This window comes from Centropristis striata, chromosome 24, assembly GCF_030273125.1.
Source record: "Centropristis striata isolate RG_2023a ecotype Rhode Island chromosome 24, C.striata_1.0, whole genome shotgun sequence".
Lineage (NCBI taxonomy): Eukaryota > Metazoa > Chordata > Actinopteri > Perciformes > Serranidae > Centropristis > Centropristis striata.
The window spans coordinates 16,788,267-16,810,444 of NC_081540.1; the positions used below are offsets into that span (position 1 = coordinate 16,788,267).

The following is a 22,178-nucleotide window of genomic DNA, read 5'->3' on the forward strand; positions in this document are numbered from 1 at the left end:
AGTTAGTGATGCAGGTTTGTGTACGATCAGCGGCGGACACTTTGTGTACAGTTAGCATGCTGGTTTGTTTACAATAAGTGGCAGCCGCTGTGTAGTTAGCGGCTTTGGCACCAATTCCAATTATTCCATTAAACTTTCTGGAGTTGTGCAGCCGTCGGGAAACTTGACTTGCAGTAACACACACACTATGCTTCAGCTGGCTAGTGTGTGTGTGTGTGTGTGTTTGTGTGTGAGTCGCACCTCCCACAGACAACAGGTTGAGTGACAGGAGAGGGACAGAAGCAGCACGACTGGTGAAAATGTTGATGGCTTATGTCAGGGATGGGCAACTGGAGGCCCGGGAGCCGCATACGGCCCGCACCCTCACTTGAAGTGGCCCTCAGTACAACTACATGCTTTTTTGAGCATGAAATCTTAAAAGTGCAGTGTAAAAATGCACAAAATTACTTCTTGCAATTAATGTGGGTCTGAAAAAAAAAAAGAAATCACAGTAAGTGGTTATTTTTTATTTGCTTCAAACCTTTTGTATTCCTATTTATACTGTTATACATGCATTTGAGCATGAAATATTGTTAAGTTACTGCACTTTAAACATATTTAAAATTACAGTTTCATTATATCTGGTTAAGTGCACGGTCCTATATGTCGCCCTGTGGTAATGTCGATGAAAAATTGTGGCCTCCTCCAGCATTTAAGTTGCCCATGCCTGGCTTATGCAAACAACAATTATCGAGTCCACAAAAACTATCGCGTCCATTTTTATGTACTGAATGATAAATTGATATATTGACTTTCGTGACAGGCCTAGCTACTAATCCTGTGGTTGGATTAGTTTGCTTTCACAGCAAAAATGAAATGCACCAGATTGGAAGCGACAAGGGTCTGGGTTTACATTCTTGGTGTGCATCAGGGTTTGACCCAATTCAAAAGAAAAACAGTAGTAGAAAGATATGAAAGTATCCAAACTTTTGGAAACATTTGGAAATTCTGCAGGATTTACAGGACTTAAATGGCCATTGCAATTAGCATGGGGATAATAGTAAGGGATCTGCTCTTCAATTACAATCTACAATTAAAAGGAAAAAACAGACATGACTTGCATCATTTCTAAGTTACTTAATGCGTCTAAGGTTGGTTGGGCAGTTTCATGTCTGCTTCCATAAACCACAGAAATGGAAAGGACTGCAGGGCTCTATGTTTTGTGAACACAATTCAGGTCAAGCAGGCCAGCACGCTGTAAAAGCACAGCGACCTCACCCCCCCCACTGCACATCAGGGTGACAGAGCATGACAGTACGGTATCCCAGCAGGTAAATCCCCCCGGCCACACAGAACAAAGAAAGAAACCAGACAGGAAAACAAGACTAGGTGGAAAGCTATATGGCTGGACCGCGTATGTTCAGTCCGCTGAACTCTGGCCAAATCAATACAGGGACAGTAGTGCTGTCAATGCTTTGATTTTTTTCGGGGGGTAAAAAAATAGCATGGTGAATTTTAAGGTGTATACCCCTTTTGAACCAAGGCAGTCCGAGGCTCTCTGCCAGGAAAACTGGTTCCAGAGGGGAACCAACTTTTTGCTGGTCTTGAACCACTACATAATTGGCTTCACTCCGTTTACAGCATGGGTCTCAAACTCGCGGCCCGTGGGCCAATTGCGGCCCTCATGACGATATTTTGTGGCCCCCACCTTGATATGAAAGTTTAATGTGAGTTTTATATGAATGGCAGTCTTTTTTGGTAATTCTGTCTTTTTTTGGTCATTTTGTGTCTTTTTTCTGTCATTTTGTGTCTTTTTGTGCCTTTTTTAGTTATTTTTAGTCATTTTGTGTCTTGTTGTGTCTTTTTTTAGTCATTTTGTGTCTTTTTTTGGTCATTTTGTGTCTTTTTTTTTTACTTTCAAAACACTATCATGCTCAATAAAGAATTTGAAATGTTGCAAATGTGAACCAAGGTTGCAAATATAACATATAAGAGGGTTACATCCAGTTCTATCATTTTATACTAAATATATTTGAGCTTCTCTCCAATTTGACTTGGTATATCATCATCAAACTGAAACTCTCATGGAGTTTACAGCCAGAACTTTAGAGGTAAATTTACAGTAGGGCTCCACGCTGCTTTGTTTTCTAGTCTGGATGTCATGAAAAGCTTAGCAATGCTTAGTGCATAGTAGTGGTGTCTATGTGAACTCCTGGAGTTTTGGGGTGGTGGGGTACACTGACCATTTATAGAAAGCAAAAGCCTTTCTATCAAGTGTCATTCAGAAAATCATATTTTAAAGAGACTTTCCCTAAAGAAGGGGTAGAAAGTAGATGTGGAAATGTTTCGGATGACTGATGGCTTTTCATACTACCACCCCACCATTTCCTTTTAACAATGCATTAATATTTTGTCATATACACAGTGGAGTAAGACTGACACATTTACCATGGCTGAGCTTGGTCTGATACACCGTCATCCTGTCTCGTTGCACTGCCTCGCTACCTTTTTGACTGACAATGACAATCTGAAATTTAATTTAAACTTAAGGCGTCACGCAAAAAGTGACATTTGATGATAAATTACACTACATTCATATTGCAAAATGTCATCCAATGCAATCCAATTTTACATATATATACTTTGTGCTGCTGTACATCCGTGAAATGCTTCATACTTGTTGAAAAAAAGGTCCCTTTGCGTCAATAATGCATGACTCCGAGGTGTTTTGGGCACCAAATGTAATTACTTGACACCTGGCAGGTGCCACTAAATAAATAATAAATTAAACTAGAGTCTCAGGCTTGCAAATTATAAATTATGGATGAAATGCACACAAAAGTGTAAGCAAACACTTTCATTCACAAAAACCAGGTACAAATCATTTGTAAATTAAAACAAAGCGATAACATTTTCAGTTTTTATGTTCTGTTGTCCAATGCTTGCCTTTATTATTTTGTTTTATTTTGCTGTTTTTATGTATTGCACAATACTTTTGTCCTTCAGGTTTTTGTTCAGTACAGGAATGACAGCAAGTTTTAACTTTAAAAAAGTGTTGAGATACTGTAAACCTTAGCTGTACATTTACAGTGAAAACTAAACAGTATTATACTGTATTGATGTCATACAGTGTCCTAATATAAATTGCAATGCAATATGGGATCAACAAATGTGATTATGGAGCTTTAAGACAATGCCATTAGTTACAGTTAATTTACACAGAAAAGTTTTACAGTGTAAATATTAGAGGTCGACCGATATATCAGCCGGCCAATACATCGGGCCGATATTTGCGTGTTTTACCTTTTTTTTACCGGCCGATACGTGCGTGCGTTCTCGTTTTGTTAATAAATGTTTCTCTTTTTGTTTAAATTGAGACTTGTGTAACATTTGTTCAGTCATTTTTATCATGTTAATGGAGGGAGAAAAGGCAATATCGGCTTCAAGAATCAGGTCAAAAAAATTGGCAGCACATATCGGGGATCGGTTAAGACTGATGTCAAAATAATCAGTATCAGCCTTAAAAAACCTGTATCGGTCGACCACTAGTAAATATTCAGTAATTTACTGACAAAACAGAACACTATTGTGTTGTAAATTTACAAGAATACAGTAATATACTGTAAATGTATTTCCACTAATACACTGTATTTCTAAAATGCAGTATGAAACTGTTAATACACTAAACATTTTTTAGAGTGTACTTGCAAAAGGGACCATTAAAAAAAGATTTTAATTTGTGGCATCATGGTTGCATTTACCACAATGAAGAAAAGTGCCCACAGTGATAATTACGGACATAATTATTGGTAAAACAATTACTGGTACTAGTCATAACTTCTGAAGCTCATATTTGTGTGCAGCAGTTTCTCTCACACGGAATAATTAAAGCCCTAAAATCTGCAATCCATAAAATCAAATTTAAAGATTTGACATTCTGGGCTTTTTTAACGACACATTATAAATAAATAAAAAAGCAACAGGAGGTCTTGTTACTACAGGGGTTAAAAGTGACTATATTTTATAGTTAATATGCAATTTCAAAAGCTCTTTGAATTTCATTTTAAAAGATTTATAATTAGGCTCTCTGTCTGATCCTGTCCTCTGCTGAACAAAACTGTGAAAAAATGTTTATTGAAAATTGTCATTAATAAAACACTAAAAGAGACTTCTGAACTGTATTATGAATTGTCTTTGTTACTTGATGGTTTTTGTTCTCAGGCCTCTTCAGAGGAGGTTAAGGCCTCAAAGAGATTTACTAATTAACCCTGCACTGAAATAAAGAAACAATAAAAGGCTAACTTTCTGTCACTGAGTACTTGCTTTATTTATTCTGACACAACAGAGTGAATAACTTCCACAATATAGGACAAATTCAGCTCACTTTTACAACAAGTCACAATACAATAAACTCACAGATTAACTTGGCCTCACACACACAAAACTGAATATGGATACCATAAACACACTGAAACACCAAGTAAAGGTCACACACACACACAATAGTCCATGCATCATGCTGTAACATGCTGAGACACATGAGGGAAACTAATCTCTATGGAGATGAAACTATGTGTGTTTTGTCTCCTAAAATATCTGGGATCTAAAACTACTAATGTTAGCTTGAGGTGTGTATGTTGCTTCACCCTTTTGATTTTGGTCAGGTCTGAGTGGTGTTAAGTGAAAAGGAATCTAAATCAGAGAAGTGTGTTGACTCACTTGGCTTTAAACTATCAAACAGCTGCGCAAATGACAATAGAGCAAGATGAAAAGGAATAATCAAAGGAGAAGAAAAACGGCTACTCCAAGTAGGAAAATTACATTTACATGGATATACACTCCCGAACAAAATCTTAAGACTAAACAACAGCCTTTTTTCAATAAATAGCCTACTCCATTTTTTTTTTGTTTCTTGGTCCTGTTTATTCTTTTTGCATTTTTGAAGCTCTACTTACAACCTGGTTATGTTTTACCAAAGCAAAATGCGAATAATTCCAATTTTTCCCCCGGTCTTAAGATTTTGTTCAGGAGTGTATTAGATTAAGATTCCCTTATTAGTGCCACAATGGGAAAATGTAAACTCTGCATTTAACCCACGGGAGCTGTGTGTGTGTGTGTGGGGGGGGGGGGGGGGGGGGGATTCGAACCTGCAACCCATCGGTTACTCCCGTTACACGTCTGATACTCCACCTCTAGGCCATGGACTGCCTAGTAGGCTTGGGCCAATGGCCGATTGAATTGACAATGGTTTGAATCAATTCTCAATGCCTATATAGCTGTCGATGCTTTGATTTTTTAGGGTTTTTTTGGGCAAAAAAAATAATACCATGGTGAATTTTTTTTTCAAACCAAGGCAATTCGAGGGGCCGGTTTGGAGCTGGTGCCCTAATCTTGAATCAGTTTGTATTTGGACAGCCAAAGAGCTGTCCAAATGCAAACTGGCTCCAGAGGGGCACCAACTTTTTGCTGGTCTTGAACCACTACATAACTCGCTTCACTCCGGTAACATGTTACCATGTCTCCACACTAACCCATTTGAGTGGGAGAAAATTGAATTTTCCCAACCAAGTTGATGCTAATGTACAGCCATGCCAACATACTGATTTTTAACAGGGATTTAACGTAAATGCAGAGCTTGACAATGCTTGACAAGGGTATAAATACCACACGTAGTGCTAATTGGCTAATTGTTAGCCCCTCTACGGCGAAGGATTGATTGTTTTTTTTTTTTAAACTGAGAAGCTGAAAGCAATCATGTCATGATGCCAGACTATTAAGTCAACTTGGTGGAGTGGGCGGATTCAAAAGTCAGGCCCACAGCAAGAAAGTCTTGCCTTGTCAAGTTTTCTGTGCATAATGATGTCTTATTTCTGCTTTACAACACAGTGATTAACATAAAAGCCATTACATGTGGTTGCTGACCCTGCTGTAGGCTAAAATACAATAATTTACTACTCTAAAAGCAATGGTGGATGACAAACAGTGATAAGAATTAGATCAGTTGAGTGGTAACAGAGGTTACACTGTAGGGCTGCACAATTAATCAAATTCAAAAAACGTGATCACAATTTTGGCCGCCACGATTAAATTAACCTGATCGTCTGCAATATTTCCATTTTAAAATGCGGCTCTCCTGCATATCTAATCAAGCACTTTCTACACCAGTAGTCCACCAACCACCAGGGGGCGGGGTCGTTTTTTTCCCCTGAAAAAAGCCTGGTTACTGATTGGATGGAACACTAAGCAGGATGTGACGTAGAACTTGACGCCACAACAATACACGCCATTTGTAAAAGCCGGTGAAGCAGTGTTGCCAACTTCGCTACTTTGTTGCTATATTTAGCGAGTTTTCAGACCCCCTTAGCGACAATTTTTTCAAAAAAGTGACTGCCGATAAATCCAGCAACTTTTTCTGGTGTTATTGGAGACTACTGGCCCCCACGTCTCGTTAAGAAGAGTAAGAACGAGTGAATGCAGCACAGTCCTCCTGCAGCAGTCTTTCCCAGCTGCAGAGCCGGAGGGGATGTTAACCCCTTAGCGTCCAGTCTGCAAATTGCTAATAGGCTAACAGTTAGCTCTGTAGCAGTACAGTGTGTATGTGCTGCTGCTGCAGGAGGTGTTCACTTAGCGATCTCTGTTTGTTTACAACAAGCACCAGACACTAAAAACTGTTCCTATTGTTTGTTTAAAAGTAGGGCAATAAAAATACAGATGTTTTCCCTAACATGATGAATAATCCTGATTAATAATCGGAAGAAGATCGGAAGAAGAAAGACGTATGACTCCCCTTTAGCAGATTGACAGGAGTAAGGAGTTGGGTGTCAAGGAAAGGTATGAAGACACTTCAGAGATAAAAGTATCAAATAATGTCTTCGCAATCAGGACTAAGAGGAAGTCAAGAGTGCTCTCACTTGACCAGAGATGTTGTCTGAAGAGCCTTGGGGAGGGCCGAATGCAATTAACAATAGAAGATACCATCAGAAGCAAATGAGTGGACCAGCAAGGTAGGAAGCTTTGTCTTTGCTAAGAAGGTCCTGCATTACCGTAGAGGAGGAGGCTTCTGAGAGCAAGAGAGCCAAGCTGAGGATGTAGGGCACAATGTGTACCCATTGAAGTCCACTGCAGATGCTTTACTGCCCGGTCCCTCTCCAAGACTGTAAAGCTTTTCTGCATTAAAGGATCACAACGGGGGTAAAGCCAACATGGCTATCACAGAGACATCAAGATGGCTGTGGCTCAAAAGGCATGATCCACTAACCACACATGCGACTTGGATTCAAGCCAGAGCCTGAACTCCTCCAACTGGATTGTCCAAGTAAGGCAGTTTGATGCTGAAAGTCCTTAAAAACAGCCAATGACCCCTGGTTACATCAATCATGATTCGACACCTAGCTTTATGCTGCCTCATTAAAGTTAAACTCCCATCTGTTTGTATCTATTGTGCCATCTTCCCATACAATATGATGGTCCAAAACATACCAACATTTATGAGCAAAGTATGAGCATTTGAAGATGGGGAAACAACAAGGGGTGGCACATGCTCTGGTTTCTGCAGTGCAATTCAAATAGAGACACAATTCAAAAAGGAAAATACTTACAACTAAAGAAATTGATTTTCTTCACAGTTGGTGTTTTAAACAAGCTTTCACACAAATAGTAAAATACTATTGTAGAGCAAAAAGAGAAAAGGTTCTGCTCTCAGACCTGTTAAACCAAAAAGGTTAAGTGAATGACCTTCCCCTCATCTCAGAGGGCCTGTAATACTCCAGCTGCCTTTGTTAAGCTTTTCATCTGCAGCTGTCTGACATTAATGACTCATATGTGGAATGATTTCTGCCAGTACCAAAGATATACCCTCGGTTTTACTTTTCTCCCAGTGTGAACCAAGTTTGGCTGAATATAGCCTTTTCCAGACATGTAATCTGTAACTTTACTGGCTTCATTAATCCTTTTAAAGTAATGGCCTTTTGCTTTTCAAACATAGGTCTCCATTAGGGAGATGTTCCATAATGGATTGAGCTGCAATACTCATGTGATATTTAGCATCTGACACAGAAGACAAAGGTCCAAGGCCTTTTCTTCCTCTTCTCTGGAGAAAGTTGGAAATTAATGATCTCAAGAAGAGTTTTCTCTCACATTATACATCAGATGTTAAAACTTTTTTCTCTTACAGCAAATAACTTCATACTCGATTGTGGGCACAGAGAGTCCTTGGTCCGTTTTGGGAGGGATTCTGGAGGTTTTTATCAACTTACAGGAAGTTTGAATGTAACCGTTAGAAATGTATGGTTACCAAAATAACCAAGGTACTATGGTACTTCCGACATTACCAAAGCTCCACTACTGTACAATCACGTCTGTTAGGGGATAGAACAATGATTGGAACAGCACGAACTGGTCTATCCACTAGTCCTTAGCCCCACATACAGCAATTTTAAGGGCAGTGATGTGAGATACCTCACTTTGTTCTCAAAGTACCAAATTTTCATTATAAACAAACATTCTCTTGCCCCTAAAAAGGGACCAGGAGATAGCCATGACCCTGGTGGCATAAGCCCAAAGGACTCCCTTGAGGCTTCAATTAAGGTCTTTCATTAGCCAGAATCGTTCAATCAATCACCCAATTCGCTTCAAGAAATTTATAGCTAGTTACCCTGTCTACATTTCGTAGTCCTATCCAAATAAATGTGGAAAGCTTGTTTTGGGTAGAGCAAAGACATCTGGCTCCTCCACCGATGCATCTCAAACCAGAATCTTCTCCTCTGTAGTGCCCCGGTGGTGGAACCAACTTCTAAACTCCATCCGATCTGCTGAGTCCTTTTCAATCTTTAAGAAGAGACTGAAGACCAACTCTTTACTGAACACCTTCACTCTTGACCTACACTGACGACTACGACAAGTATCTCACTGACGGCTCTTGCGACCTATAAAGCACTTGTGTCCTAATGGACTCAAACTGAACCCTCGGCACTTGCTCTTGCTATGTTTCTTGACTTCATCCTTGCTTGTGTTGTATTACTCTCATTTGTACATCGCATTGGATAAAAGCGTCTGCTAAAAGATGTTGTAGAATTGTAGCAAATTCAGCCACTTATCCCTCTCCTGAAAGGCTAGCAGCTCCAGTGTGGGACAGCAAGTAGATTCTTTACAGAAAGCACCCTGTAGTCGGCACACTCCAGTAGATTCTACTCAAAAAGCAACCCTGAGAATGTGTTCAACACAATGGGCAATTCTCAAGAAGGAACTAAAGGTTGACTGACAGGCTGAGTTGGTGGGCTCCCTTCATAAACCTCCTAATTAATGCTTGTTGACCGGCTGGTTGAAACTGCAGCCAAATAAACCTTAATGTTGGAAACGGCCTTAACACTTAGCAGCAAATCCTGTAGGATGCATAATACATCTGGAACAAAAGAGATTTCTTGTGACTCAAACACACGCTACTTAAAGACATACAATGAGCATGTATGCTTTGTGCTCTGAATAGTCTCAGTCACCCTCAAAGGCAGACCCGGCTCGCCAAACCTCATGCACCTCATGCTCACGCACACGGAATATGCGTGATAAATCTGACAGTGTACCTAAGAGAGTAAGTCCCTTTGCAACAGAGGCAGCATGGGCTGGCTGCAGAAGAGACACACTAGTTCCACCATCCATGGCCTGCCGGGTCGTTATGGATGGATGAGCCAGTGAAAACCTTCCTTTGGTACAACCTCATTCTTTAACACCCCAATCTTTCCCATACTGGTTGGAGCACTTATTGAGCCTACGCTGTAGTGACGATCGCTCTGAAGTGCAAATCACCGTTCATCACCCCAGGAACTTCCACCATTGATTGACAATCAAAATCACCCTCACATCTCAAAAAGAAAGTTTCTAGAGACTTCAATAAATCTGCATCAATTTCAGTATTTGAAAGTTTTCAAAGTGATATATATCAACTGCTCATTTACACTGGAAAAATGATCATGCCCTCTTATTTAATAAAATGCTGTTTGGTAAAATATATTTTCTTCAATTATTAACATTTACTCATCATTACTGCTGTAATCTGCAAACAAAGCCCTTATAATAGATCCCATTGGGCAGCAAACAAAAGCATTCAGACAATCAGACAGCTTATCCCCATTTACAAACACCCGTTTTGAATGTTTCACATAAAGTGGTAAGTATAGTAGTTCAAGAGTTTAAGCACTTAGAAAGTCTGTAAAGTGTGATGGATCTTGACGACAGAGTTAATTTCACTGTGGCAGAAAAGTTTGATTAACATGTTTCTGAACCTCTCTGATCCACTCATAGTCCTTGATCTGTCACTTATTTTTAAGTTATTTTAATTTTTTAATTCACAAGTACAATGCTATAATTATAGATAGGTACTACTGTTAAATAACAATGGTTAAAACAACAGAAATAGGACACAAGTGGAATTTGTAATAACCAAGAGGATGTTTATTTTTTCCTGATCCTGTTTGAAACATGGTTTTATCTGTGTGCATGTATCGTGTTGTGTAATGTACTACTGTCCAAATGCTGTACTTTGTATCCCCTAGAGTACAGAATCTGTTCTGTTTATGTGTGTGGGTGTTTGTTTGTTTAGAAGGATGTGTGTGCGTATGTGTGCTGCAGGAATTCAAAGCAGGATTTCATATTGGTGGAACATTGAGAGCCCTCTTTAACTAGACTTCTTCAGCCGTCAATCACTCACGCTGGCTGTCAGCTCTGGTGTCAGATGTAACCTTTCTACCAAAATCCACCTCTGGATTCAGACAGGAAGCTTCTACTCATGACTTTGATGGGTTGACTGAGGAAATAAGCAAATTTAAAAGAGCCTAAAAAAAGTGCAGCATTATTGGCAGAGTAGTTTGTGGCCTACTACTTGAATCTTTGCTGTGGTTGAAGGTTGTTGCCCGTTTATGTATCGTCTAAGGTCATTCAGAATGTGGTGGAGCAAAGCCATGTGGTGGAGGTGTCGAGGACTGATGGGGTTTGGTAGTGTAAATGATATCACTGTAAACCTTAGACGTACATTTGAAATGTGAAATCTGAACAGCATTCTATTGTATTGCTGTCATACAGCAACATACTGTATATTCCAATGCAATTCGGGAGGAAAAAAAAGCATGTAAAGTGTGAATAAAAGTGGTCCAAGCACAGAACCTTGTGGAACACCATGACCAACATTGTGTGTCATACTGTATATTGAAATGTAATCTAGGAGAGAAAATGTGATTTTACTTTCCATTTTACTGTCCTTTGTGTGATTAAATATTTTTCTATTGCTTGTTTGTGGTCATTGCTAATGCAACATAAAAGCAATTGATTGACTCTTTTTTGTTAAAGTAGTTGTTAGTTTCCCGTGTGCCTCTGAGCCAAACAAAAACCACACTACAAACTCCAGCATCTGACCACCAACCTGCAGTCCCAAGCATCTGAGGGAGGGATGGAGAGAACAGAAGTCCTAGAGAGGAAGAATGGTAGCATAGGAGAGTAGAGAGGACAGTTGTCTACAGGTTGGACAACTCAAACTGTAAGGGCACAGTAACACATGCAGTTGAGTGACCATCACCTTAGATGTAAATCTACAGTGAAATCTGGACAGTATTCTACTGTATTGATGTCATGCACTGTCACACTGTATATTGCAATACAATCTGGGAGAAAAATATGTGATTACAGCACTTTAAGAGAATGCCATTTACAGAAATTTACTGTAGATTTACACTGAAAAGTTTTACTGTATTTACCAATACTTTTTACCATTATTGGGTTGTAAATTTACAAGAATTAATGAACATATTGCACATATATTTCAAGTAAAACAGAACTGAACTCAAGATGATGCAAAGATGTGATTATTATTTTTTTTTTATTATTGTGACAATTGACCAATGTTGATTTTTACATGTGTGACCGTGCCCTAAAGGAAATTTGCATATACTAGCTCAACCAGTCAGAGTGAGCAGAGTCGTCCTTTCACACACTTAAATTAGTCCTGTTCCAAACTTTTTTAAAAAGGGTTCCCTGCTTCCTCTCTTCTTCATCCTGCTTTGTGTCACAGCCTTTTTATACTTATTCAGAGACACCGTACCATAACCTCCCCCCCTCTCCTCCTTACCTCCTGCAAACGCTGGATGTGTTCTCTGCAGGTTTCTAAGTCGCTGTCACCGGAAACCACGATCAGTCCCAGAGGAATGGCTGGAGATACAGAGGAACAAGACAATTAGCCAACAGTACTTTGATATCTACTTATACAGTGGTGCTCAACTCCAGCGTTCAGGACCTGGAAGTACTGCTAGTTTCAATTCTGGTCATCTAGTAGGGGCTGATGTCGGCCTCAGACTCTACATAAATCTAATTAAATATAAGGAAGTATGGACAATGAGCAGCACTGTGGTTTCTGAGGACCAAAGTTAGATATATGGAAAAAAAAAACAGCTGTTTTAGTTCTGAGATCAGAGAATATATGCTGTAAATGATAGTGTAAGACTTGCTGATAATATTCTCTTTGTACAACTAAAAGGAGTATAAACAGCTCTGGTTCTTCTTTTCCATTAGCTGATTCTTTCCTTCACACACTTTGGCAGGCAGGCCAGTCTAGTACCTCCTTTTCCTTTGAAGCCATGCTGTTGTAACGTGCAGAATGTGTCTTTGCATTGTCTCACTAATAAAAGCAGGGACATCGCCAGAAAAGATGCAAATGATTCACTAACACCCCCTATTCCTTTACAGATGCTAGTGGAAACAGTGTCTATTATTCCACACAAAAAAAAAAAAAAAAAAAAAAAAGTGGGCTCGTCATACCACAACACACTCGGGCCCAGTGAAGTGGGAGGCATTTCTGGATGCTGTTGATTTGTGGTTTTTGGTCCAAAATCCCATGATTCTATGATCTGCATGCATGGTAGAGTGTGAACTAACAATTATAGCAACAAACTATTCACCAACAACAGCTTAACTGAGCCCATGTAGTAATATCCTTTATACAAACATGTTGGATTTAAATGCAGTGCGGCCTGAGGGGTCAAAGGTCACAACCATCCAACCATGATTCTATGAGCAGTAAACCTATGGAATGATTCAAAAAGGTGGTTTTTGAGTGTTCCACAACTTTTTATAAATTTCAGAAAAGACTGGCAAATGATCACTATTTTATTTGGAGAGTCCAAACTTCTTGGGATTTCTTTCACATATTCATACTGGTGGCCGAGGCTCCCCTACATGGTGCCACTACCAGGAATTAATTCACACACTGATGAATGCAGCAATTTGGTGTTTGGTCTTGCCCAAGGATACTCTGACACGTAGGCGGCCGTGGTCAGGGATCGAACCACCGACCTTCCAATCAATGGGCGAAAGCTCCACCATCTGAGCCCCTAAAGAACTGTCACAGGTACTGTGACGGGTAGGTAGGGGTTCTTTTATATTTGATGCCAGGGGACTGGAAATAATAAACAAGAAGCAGTTTGCTGCTGCTTTTCAAACGTCTAACAAAGACATAATGATTTGCAAACTTTCCGCTCAACATCAGCGCTCTGTTTCACAGTAAATAAAAGGAACATAATAAAGCACATGTATAGCTCAGCACTGCTCAATACCACAAGGAGAATGAAAGAAACAATTTCTACAGTACAGAGTATAAAGAAAGCATAATACAGGGTAATCAGTGTTGAGGTGGCGCAGCACAGTATCTAGTATCAAGAATGACATCAATATTGGACTCCATCTCATGTTATGCATACAGCGCCAAATTCCAGTTCCAAGTAAGCGTTGGCTTTGGTATCTTTTATTTTTTAAATGAGCCTGACAGAGCTGGCTTGTCATCAGTAAGCCGACGTAGGTCGTAGAAACAATAAAGACTGCTCCCTGAGGCAGCGCAGGCCTGCTGCCCGCTGCACCAACACAACACTGCTGGCTGAACATCACACAGCTCATTGTGCTGGAAGAAGTGTCAAAGCCAGTGTGGAGCTCCTGAACCCACACACACACACACACACACACACACACACACACACACACACACACCTCATTGATACTAAATATCTCAGCGTGCAAGACAAAGACTGCACTGGGAGCGAGCAGTCAGAACATCATTAACAGAAATACTTTTTTGATAAGTCACTACTTCCCTCAGAGAGTGCAGGACGAGCGGAGCAGTTTATTGACCGAGTGTCTCTTGGAACAATCACCACACCAAACACTGCTTTCAAATTCAAACTGCTGCATTCATTTCATAGACTCTCTTTGAGGATGTTGCTTTTTTTAACTGACCTTTTCAAGTGGCACACAAGGAGCAGCTAATTAGTTGTTTTGTATGGTGATGGTACAGGCACTGTTTTGTTTGTAAAGACAGCTCAGATAAATGGAAGAAATGTTCAGGGTTTTGTAAGCAGGTACAATTATGAAAAAAAGGGGCTGAATAATTTCCAAAGGTATTGCACAATTAGTCAACCAGTCGAAAAGTAATCACAAACTATTTTGATACACTGTAAAACTTTTCAGTGTTGATTTACAGAAATTAACTGGCAGCTGATTCACTTGCAAAGTAAGGTTTGTTTTAGTTTCATTCTAGAAAACAGTGTATTACCAGAACTAAATTTGCAGTATATTACTTTATTCTTGTAGCACAATACTCTTGAATTGCTGAATATGTACAGTAAACTGTAAAACATTTCAGTCTAAATTTACAATAAATTCTTGTAAATAATGGCATTTTCCGATCCTCCCAGACTGCATTGCAATATACAGTATGACACTGTATGGTTATGTTAGTCATGGTGTTCCACAAGGTTCTATACTTGGACCACTTTTATTTACACTATACATGCTTCCTTTAGAAGATTGAAATATATATTATTGCACTATGACATCAATATGCTAGAATACTGTTAACATTTTTTTTTTTGGAGAAGCAGGTTGGAGTACCAGCAGACAGATTTTTGGCAACCCAAAAAAAATCATGATGCCATTAGATCAGAAAGCCTTACTGAACCCATTATCTACGCTCTGTTTTAGGTCACCAGACTCCTTTGAGAAAAACAGTAATTTTACCTCCTCTACCTCTGCCTTGATTGGTTAGTGTTTTAGTGTGTTTGTGTGACATCTTGATGTTTTAAAGGGTTAGTTCAGATTCATCAGTGCAAGCACACCAACTCATTAAGGCAGGGATAGAAAGGGCTGTCCGATGGCAAGGTGAAGTGGTGAAATTTTCTAAATATAGCATTTAAAGTGATTAATTCAACCTAATTTCAGAAGTCTGAACTGTCCCTTTAAGCTCTTTTGTTGGTCAGACAAAACAAGTAATTTCTCACTTGTTACAATCAATAAATTATATTAATATAAGATCCGAAGTTTTAATTTACTCTTAGATAGGTCCATTCAAAATCTCTATTGAAACATTTCTATCCTGCCTGTTCGGGCTGGAATACTGAGTCACAGAGAGAGAAATGGCATTGAGATGATATAACCACTGTGCCTCGGGGTATGAAGCATATTTTTATCTCCCCAAGTGTGACACATCCACAAGTTGAGAGCAGTGATTGATTTGCATAATGAGAAACAACTCAAACTTCAGATAGCGAGAACAAAGGGCGAGTTATAAAAATGATGGAAGTCGTGAAATCCAATAGAAAGTTTGGATTAGAATGAAAGAAAATGTGATTATAAATTATTAATAGGAATTGGTATGAAACACAAATATATTTACCACTGATTAAGCTGTACAGTACATATAAATGCTATGCAAAGCAAGGAAACAAAAAGATCTGTACATTTATGTCAATATAAATAGTTTAAAGTATTATAAAGCGTGTTGAGAATATTGTAAAAGGTAACAGCGCCACCCTGTGTCAGAACTCTGAACTAACTCACTGCGTGTGTGTGTCTGTGTGTGTGTGTGTGTGTGTGTGTGTGGCGTAGCCAGCTGAGTGTAATTGCTCCTAATAACAGAGAGAGAAGCTTTCCCTCTCTAAATGACTGAAACATCAGCGCTGCTTGCTGTTTGTGTGCAAATCAAAGCCGTGTTTGATGTGACCACAGACACACACAGCTACTCCACAGCAGTCAAGAGTGAGAGACGGCTGAAAATGATCTCGTTGACCTTCGCATCTCTGCTCCACCTTCTAATCGTCAAGCAGTTTTTATTCCCCCTCCAGCCTGAAGATGCTGCTGTCTTTCAGGTACATCGACCTGCAGCTTCTTGACCCTGCTCAGACGCTTCCCTGCACATCAATAAACTGTCTGGCTTTGGACAGACTGCACTCGAAACCTTAGATGTAAATGTACAGTGAAATCTATCCATGTCATACGGTGTCATACTGAATATTGCAATGCAATCTGGGAGGAAAATATGTGATTACAGCACTTTAAAAGGTGCCAACTTGAGAAATTGGAAAAGTATGGTAATAATGAAATGCCAGTGTTATTCTTTGGCACATATATTATTCAGTTACACTGTAAACAGATGTAAATTACAGTGAAATCACTACTGTGTTAGTGTCATATAGTCTATAGCAATGCAATCTGGGAGAAGAATTATGATTACAGCACTTGCCATCATGAATTTACTGTAATTATTAAGTAATTTACTGTGAAAACTGAACAGTATTGTGTTGTTAATTTACATGAATACAGTAATACACTGCATTTCTACAACATAGTATACATTAATTTGCAGGTGAAGCTGCTTCCAGTAAATTACTGAAATTTACAATGAAATGTTTAACAGTGTGACCTCCATTCAGGACACGTCCACAACATTAAAAACAGTAATAAAAAAAATATAATTGCCAAAATCAGATATTCATGTTGTTTTGTTTTTGTTTTTGGGGGGGGGGCATATTAATATCCATACATAGTAATAAATGTTTAGCTTGTTCAGATTTATTGTCACTCCAACGCTCTGACAAAGCTAACACCTTACTATGAAGAGAACCACCTACGTGCAAACCCATCTGAGACACAGGTGTGTGCCTTCCACCTGCAAAATCGTGAAGTTAAGCGCCAACTGAAGGCCAGCTGGTCAGGAACGTCCCTTGAACACTGTGAGCACCCAGTCTACTAAGGGGTAACCCTGGATAGACTCCGCACCTGCTCTCCGCTACTCAGCTGCAGAGTATGCCTGCCCAGTATGGGAGCGAGCTGCCCATGCCAAGAAGTTGGACCCCGCCCTAACCTACAGAGTGCCTGTACATCCTGGCAGGAATAGCCCCACCGGAGATATGACAAGCAGCAAGTAAGAAAGAGCAACAACAACAGTCCACTGACCAAAGACATCCTCTCTTCGGCCATGTACCAGCCAAAAGCCGCCTTAAGTCCAGAAAAAGTTTCCTGAAAGGGTCCCACCCCTCGGAACACCGAGCACAAGCAGTGAAAGAGTCACTCGGTGGGAAGAAAGACTTGACAACCTCCCACCAGAAACAACAATGGAGCTAAAAGCCACTCTCGCCAAATGGGGACATCTGAATGATGGGGACGCCGTGTGTGACTGTGGCACTGAAGCACAGACCATGCAGCACCTCCTGATATGCCCCCTGCTGGAACAGCCCTGCACAGCATCAGACTTAGCAGAGTTGAATTAGAAGGGACAGAAATGTGTTCAGTGGCTGAATCACATCTAGCCAAGCCTTGTAACTGACTGTCTTGTGGACAAGATAAGAAGATTTATTGTCTTGTATGTCTTTTTCTGTGTGTGTACATTCTTCGCAAGTGTAACACACATAAGCAGTGTTTCCTTTAGGGGGAAGAGTGGCCACCAGGAAAGTCTCAGGCCACGTCCTCTCAAATGTCCACTCACTCTGCGTGTCTCCATTACAAAAAGGCCTCCAGAGGGATTTACAAAATCTGGAGGTGACGTATGGTTTTCGATCGTCGCGTAAACGCTTAGCAACAGTTTCGACCGTGATCACATAAGTGATTGATTAAACACGGGAGACTCAACTGTGCACAACGTCAGCAGCTGATCATAAACAAAGCAGCATGGCTAATTATGCACAGTGTCTCCGCTGATCATAAACATAGTGATGGTGAATTAACTGGCATCGCTAACTGTGCACAGAGTGTCTGGTGCTTGATGTAAACAAACAGAGATCACTAAGGCTGCGTTCAGACTGCAGGAAAATCTGATTCAAATCAGATTCCTACTCAAATCTGATTTTTAGGGCTGACTGTCCACACTATTTTTAGCAAGTGTCCAAATAGGATATGGCTCTGTTCAGACTGGGCCACATTATCGACTGATCTGACAGGTTGCTATAGTAACGGCGTCAGAGCGTCAGACGTCATATAATTGCGACAGCGACAACAACAACAAACATGATGGAGGCAGGTCACCTCAGTATATTGGCCTTATCACTGTCCAGTAGAGGTGCAGAACATCTCAGACGCACCAGGGGAGAAACCGGGCGGATGGACGCCCCCGTCGGGCCGCATGAGTCGGGCGCGGTTGCCGGTGGACACCTCGTCTCCGCGCTGCCAGCGCTACGCGCCGCGTAGGTGACATCACGGACAGTCAAAACCGACCGAGTGTTTGGAGCGGTTCAGACTGAGACGCATCTGTCCAAATGCGATCTGAAACTACCTCCCGAAGGTGGTTTCGATCCGGTTTGCAAAAATCGGATTTCATGTGATTTGTGACTGTTCAGACTTCAAAAGAGCCATCCAGTTCCAATCTGGATGGGCTAAAAATCGGATTTTGGCTGGCAGTCTGAACGTGGCCTAAGTGAACACCTCCTGCAGCAGCAGCACATACACACTGTACTGCTGCAGAGCTAACTGTTAGCCTATTAGCAATTTACAGGCTGGACGCTAAGGGGTTAACATCCCCTCCGGCCCCAGCTGCAGCTGGGAGAGACTGCTCCAGGAGGACTGTGCCGCTTCGACTCCTTCTTACTCTTCTTTACGAGTAGACGGCCGGCGGCTCCTTAAATATAGTAGTAGTCTCCAAAAGTCTCCAATAACACCAGAAAAAGTCGCTGGATTTGTCTCCAGTCACTTTTTGGAAAAAAAAAGTCGCTAAGGGGGTCTGAAAAGTCACTAAATATAGCAACAAAGTGGCTAAGTTGGCAACACTGCTTTGCCGACTTTTACAAATGGCGTGTTATTGTCGTGTAGAGTACTACGTCACATCCTGCTTAGCGTTCTATCCAATCAGCAATCAGGCTTTTTTTCAGGGGAGAAAACAGAACAGCCCTGCTCTTCTACAGGGACAAAAAAAGTTCCGTCAAAAGACCGCTTAGGACGGCTCGTATTCAGATTAGGGGCGTTTCGGCGAGTGAGACCCGCTGTAGTGGAAACACCCTTATACATTCAAATTGGCCTTAAACTGACAATAAGCTGGTTGATCTGATTTAACCAATGTATTTAATGCATACATGAATGCAGAGAGGTGTGTGTGTGTGTTCCTTACATGCTTGTCGTAGTTTGTCCTTGTCATAGTGCAGAGCCTCATAGTCAGTCATACTGATCCTGCTGACTCGGATCCTCAGCCTCTCTGGGACCAGCTGTTGGCTGAGACACAGACGGGACAAACCACTTTCAACAAACACGTTCCTAGAAGTTGACTGTTATGAGTCCACTGAGCCTTTGTGTCACTCACTCATTGAGGTGTGGCAGTGAGGTCCGTCGTTTGGTCTTCTGAACCAAGTTGGCTTGGTTTCGGAGGCTGATGCGGATGACAGAGGGGGCAAGTCTGCACGGCTCACCATCCACCTGATAATAACAGAAACAGGTTGATAGCCAGGCTGCTGCAGTAGATAGATTTTAGTCATCATCAATGTGTTTGTACCTGCACTGGGAGCGGTTTTGTAGTAGTGAGCGTGACTTCTCTGCACTGGTTCAACCTCTCGCCATGACCTCCAACCTGGAGAGTAGCCTACAAACACACACACACACACACATTTCACTTCATAATTGGTCATTACTCTAGCTAGGACTCAGTGAAATACTGTGCTGTTCCATTATTTCCCATGTGGCACTGGATCCTTCAACAGATTGATTATTATGGGTTTTAACTGTTGATGTTGATGTTGTTGTTACTGCGTATGAGAATACAATTCACTGGTGGTGGACTGTAACCAAATACATTGACTCAAGTTTACTCGAGTATTAACTTTTATGTAACTTTGTACTTCTACTCAGGGGCGCAGATGGGGTTTTTTAACTGGGGGGGACGAAGCCGTCAGCAAATGATTTCAACTCAATGACTTATTTTTCCACTCCATGCCTCAAACCAAAATATGTTTTATTTTTAAAAAAATATTTAGAATTTTTTTTAAAACAACCAACATATTCCATAAATAAAAAGAAGTGTGTACATGAAATTCCCAGTGCAGCCAAACAAATTAGTTTTGAAGCTGACTCAATAAAGGACCCAAAAACATCTCTCCTCCTTTCATCACCCTGAACATACTGCTGGGCAATTTCTTGTCTGTCAGGGGGTCCGGGGGACATGGTCCCTAAAAGCCTAAATTTGGTGCCTCTCGCACATTCTAATGCTACTATTTCATCTTAATCATTGCATATTTTAGAGAATTATTGTACAGGAGAATAAGGGTTCTTCTATGTTCTATTTAAGACCACTTAATCTGGGTGGGACATATCCCCCCCCGTCCCTAGTGCCATCTGCACGCATGCTTCTACACCACTGCATTTGAGAGGCAAATATTGTACTTCAGGTCAAGATTTAACATTAAAAACATGATCAATTTAAAAGGATTACGTTTTTGTATAAATTAAACCACATAAAAGGATAGGTGATGGTATGATATTGTCCTTTTTTTATTGATTCTGTTTTTTGACATATTTATTTTTGGCCTTACTGTATTTTTACTTGCTTAATCTGCATTATTTTTCCTATACCTAATTTATCTTAATGTATTTTTTCACATTTTATGTTTATTTTTAAAAAAAGCAAACATCAGAAACATCTGAATAATGCTTCACAATAAGGTATTTAAAATTAAAACTTCGACTACAGCAAAAGGCTGCTTACATAAATGCAACAATAATAATTAGCAATAATATATTTGGAATATGTATAATGAGTATTTTTACTTTTGATACTTTAAGTACATATTGATGCTGGTACTTTTGTACTTTAACTACAGTAAGTTTTAATACAAGACTTTTACTTGCAGTGGAGAAATTGCACAGTACTTTCACTTAAGGGATCTGAATACTTAAATCACCACTGCTCATCGGCCATTTTATTAGCCTACAAGGTGTACCCAATAAAGTGGCAATAGATCAGCAGTTTGTGAAATATTCAGACCAACAACTATGCAATGTTCAAAGTCACTTAAATCACCTTTCTTCCTTATTCTGATGCATTAATCTATCTTCTAAATGCATTAAGCGGCTATCATGTGATTTACTGATAATATATTTGCGTTAACAAGCGGTTGAAAAGGTGTATCTAATAAAGTGGCTGGTGATTGAGAATAAAACTTTCATTTTTTTTGTTCACCAACAAGATATGTCAGTTCCCAATACATGCCAACACTTAAAATCCTTTTAATCAGACATATTTTTTTAAGACAATTTGTTAGAGGAATCTTCTGGAAATACAGTTACATATACATATTATATCATATGTGTTGAAATGATACTGATCTTTGTAATGAGAACACATGTGAGGAATGAACGGGGCTGCTGCCTGTCTTAATAAGCAAACATATTATCCCAAATTTTAATTATACCAATCATCACAATTAACACCCCAGGTTAGATTACATTTATATTTTAATCAAGTAAAACACTCTCGGCTGGCAGCTGGTTTTCCTTCCCTGGTTGCCTACCAGGATTCAGTGAGCTACATACCAGTGATGTCATGGTGAAGCCAATGACCTCGATGTATCCGTCATCATGGCGTTGAGGTTCAAAGTCGTGATGGTCGCTGGGGTTTCCCCAAGGTGTGGTGCCTGCACAGTATCTGAAGAACACGACACATCTTCAGAAAAACATCTCAACATGCAGTGACTGATGAACAATGACAACAATAATAGCACTAACCCTACAGTGAAGTCTGTGTTTAATGATTAAAAAAAAACATAATTTTCAACATTTTTTGAAGTGGCAGAATAAAAAGTCAAAAATGGCCAAAACACCTGTACCTGTCTTGTCAGTCAGCATTTCAACTTAATTTTATGTGATTTTTGTGACTTTTCTTAACATTATCTGGTCTTGAATTCAACGGTTTGTATTCACAC

The 22,178-nt window shown here is 40.1% G+C and overlaps 1 protein-coding gene across 1 annotated transcript in view; it reads right to left on the reverse strand.

Annotated features, from left to right (window-relative positions):
• The window catches only part of LOC131962755 (diacylglycerol kinase zeta-like), a 112,305-nt gene that overhangs the window by 66,101 nt on the left and 24,026 nt on the right, over nucleotides 1-22,178 (reverse strand). The window contains exons 20-25 of the mRNA XM_059327810.1: nucleotides 21,790-21,901; nucleotides 19,757-19,843; nucleotides 19,568-19,680; nucleotides 19,379-19,479; nucleotides 12,092-12,171; nucleotides 11,390-11,434 (exon numbers count right to left, since the gene is read on the reverse strand). Of these exons, the coding sequence (XP_059183793.1) occupies nucleotides 11,390-11,434; nucleotides 12,092-12,171; nucleotides 19,379-19,479; nucleotides 19,568-19,680; nucleotides 19,757-19,843; nucleotides 21,790-21,901 (538 nt within the window). The remainder of the gene's footprint in view (nucleotides 1-11,389; nucleotides 11,435-12,091; nucleotides 12,172-19,378; nucleotides 19,480-19,567; nucleotides 19,681-19,756; nucleotides 19,844-21,789; nucleotides 21,902-22,178) is intronic.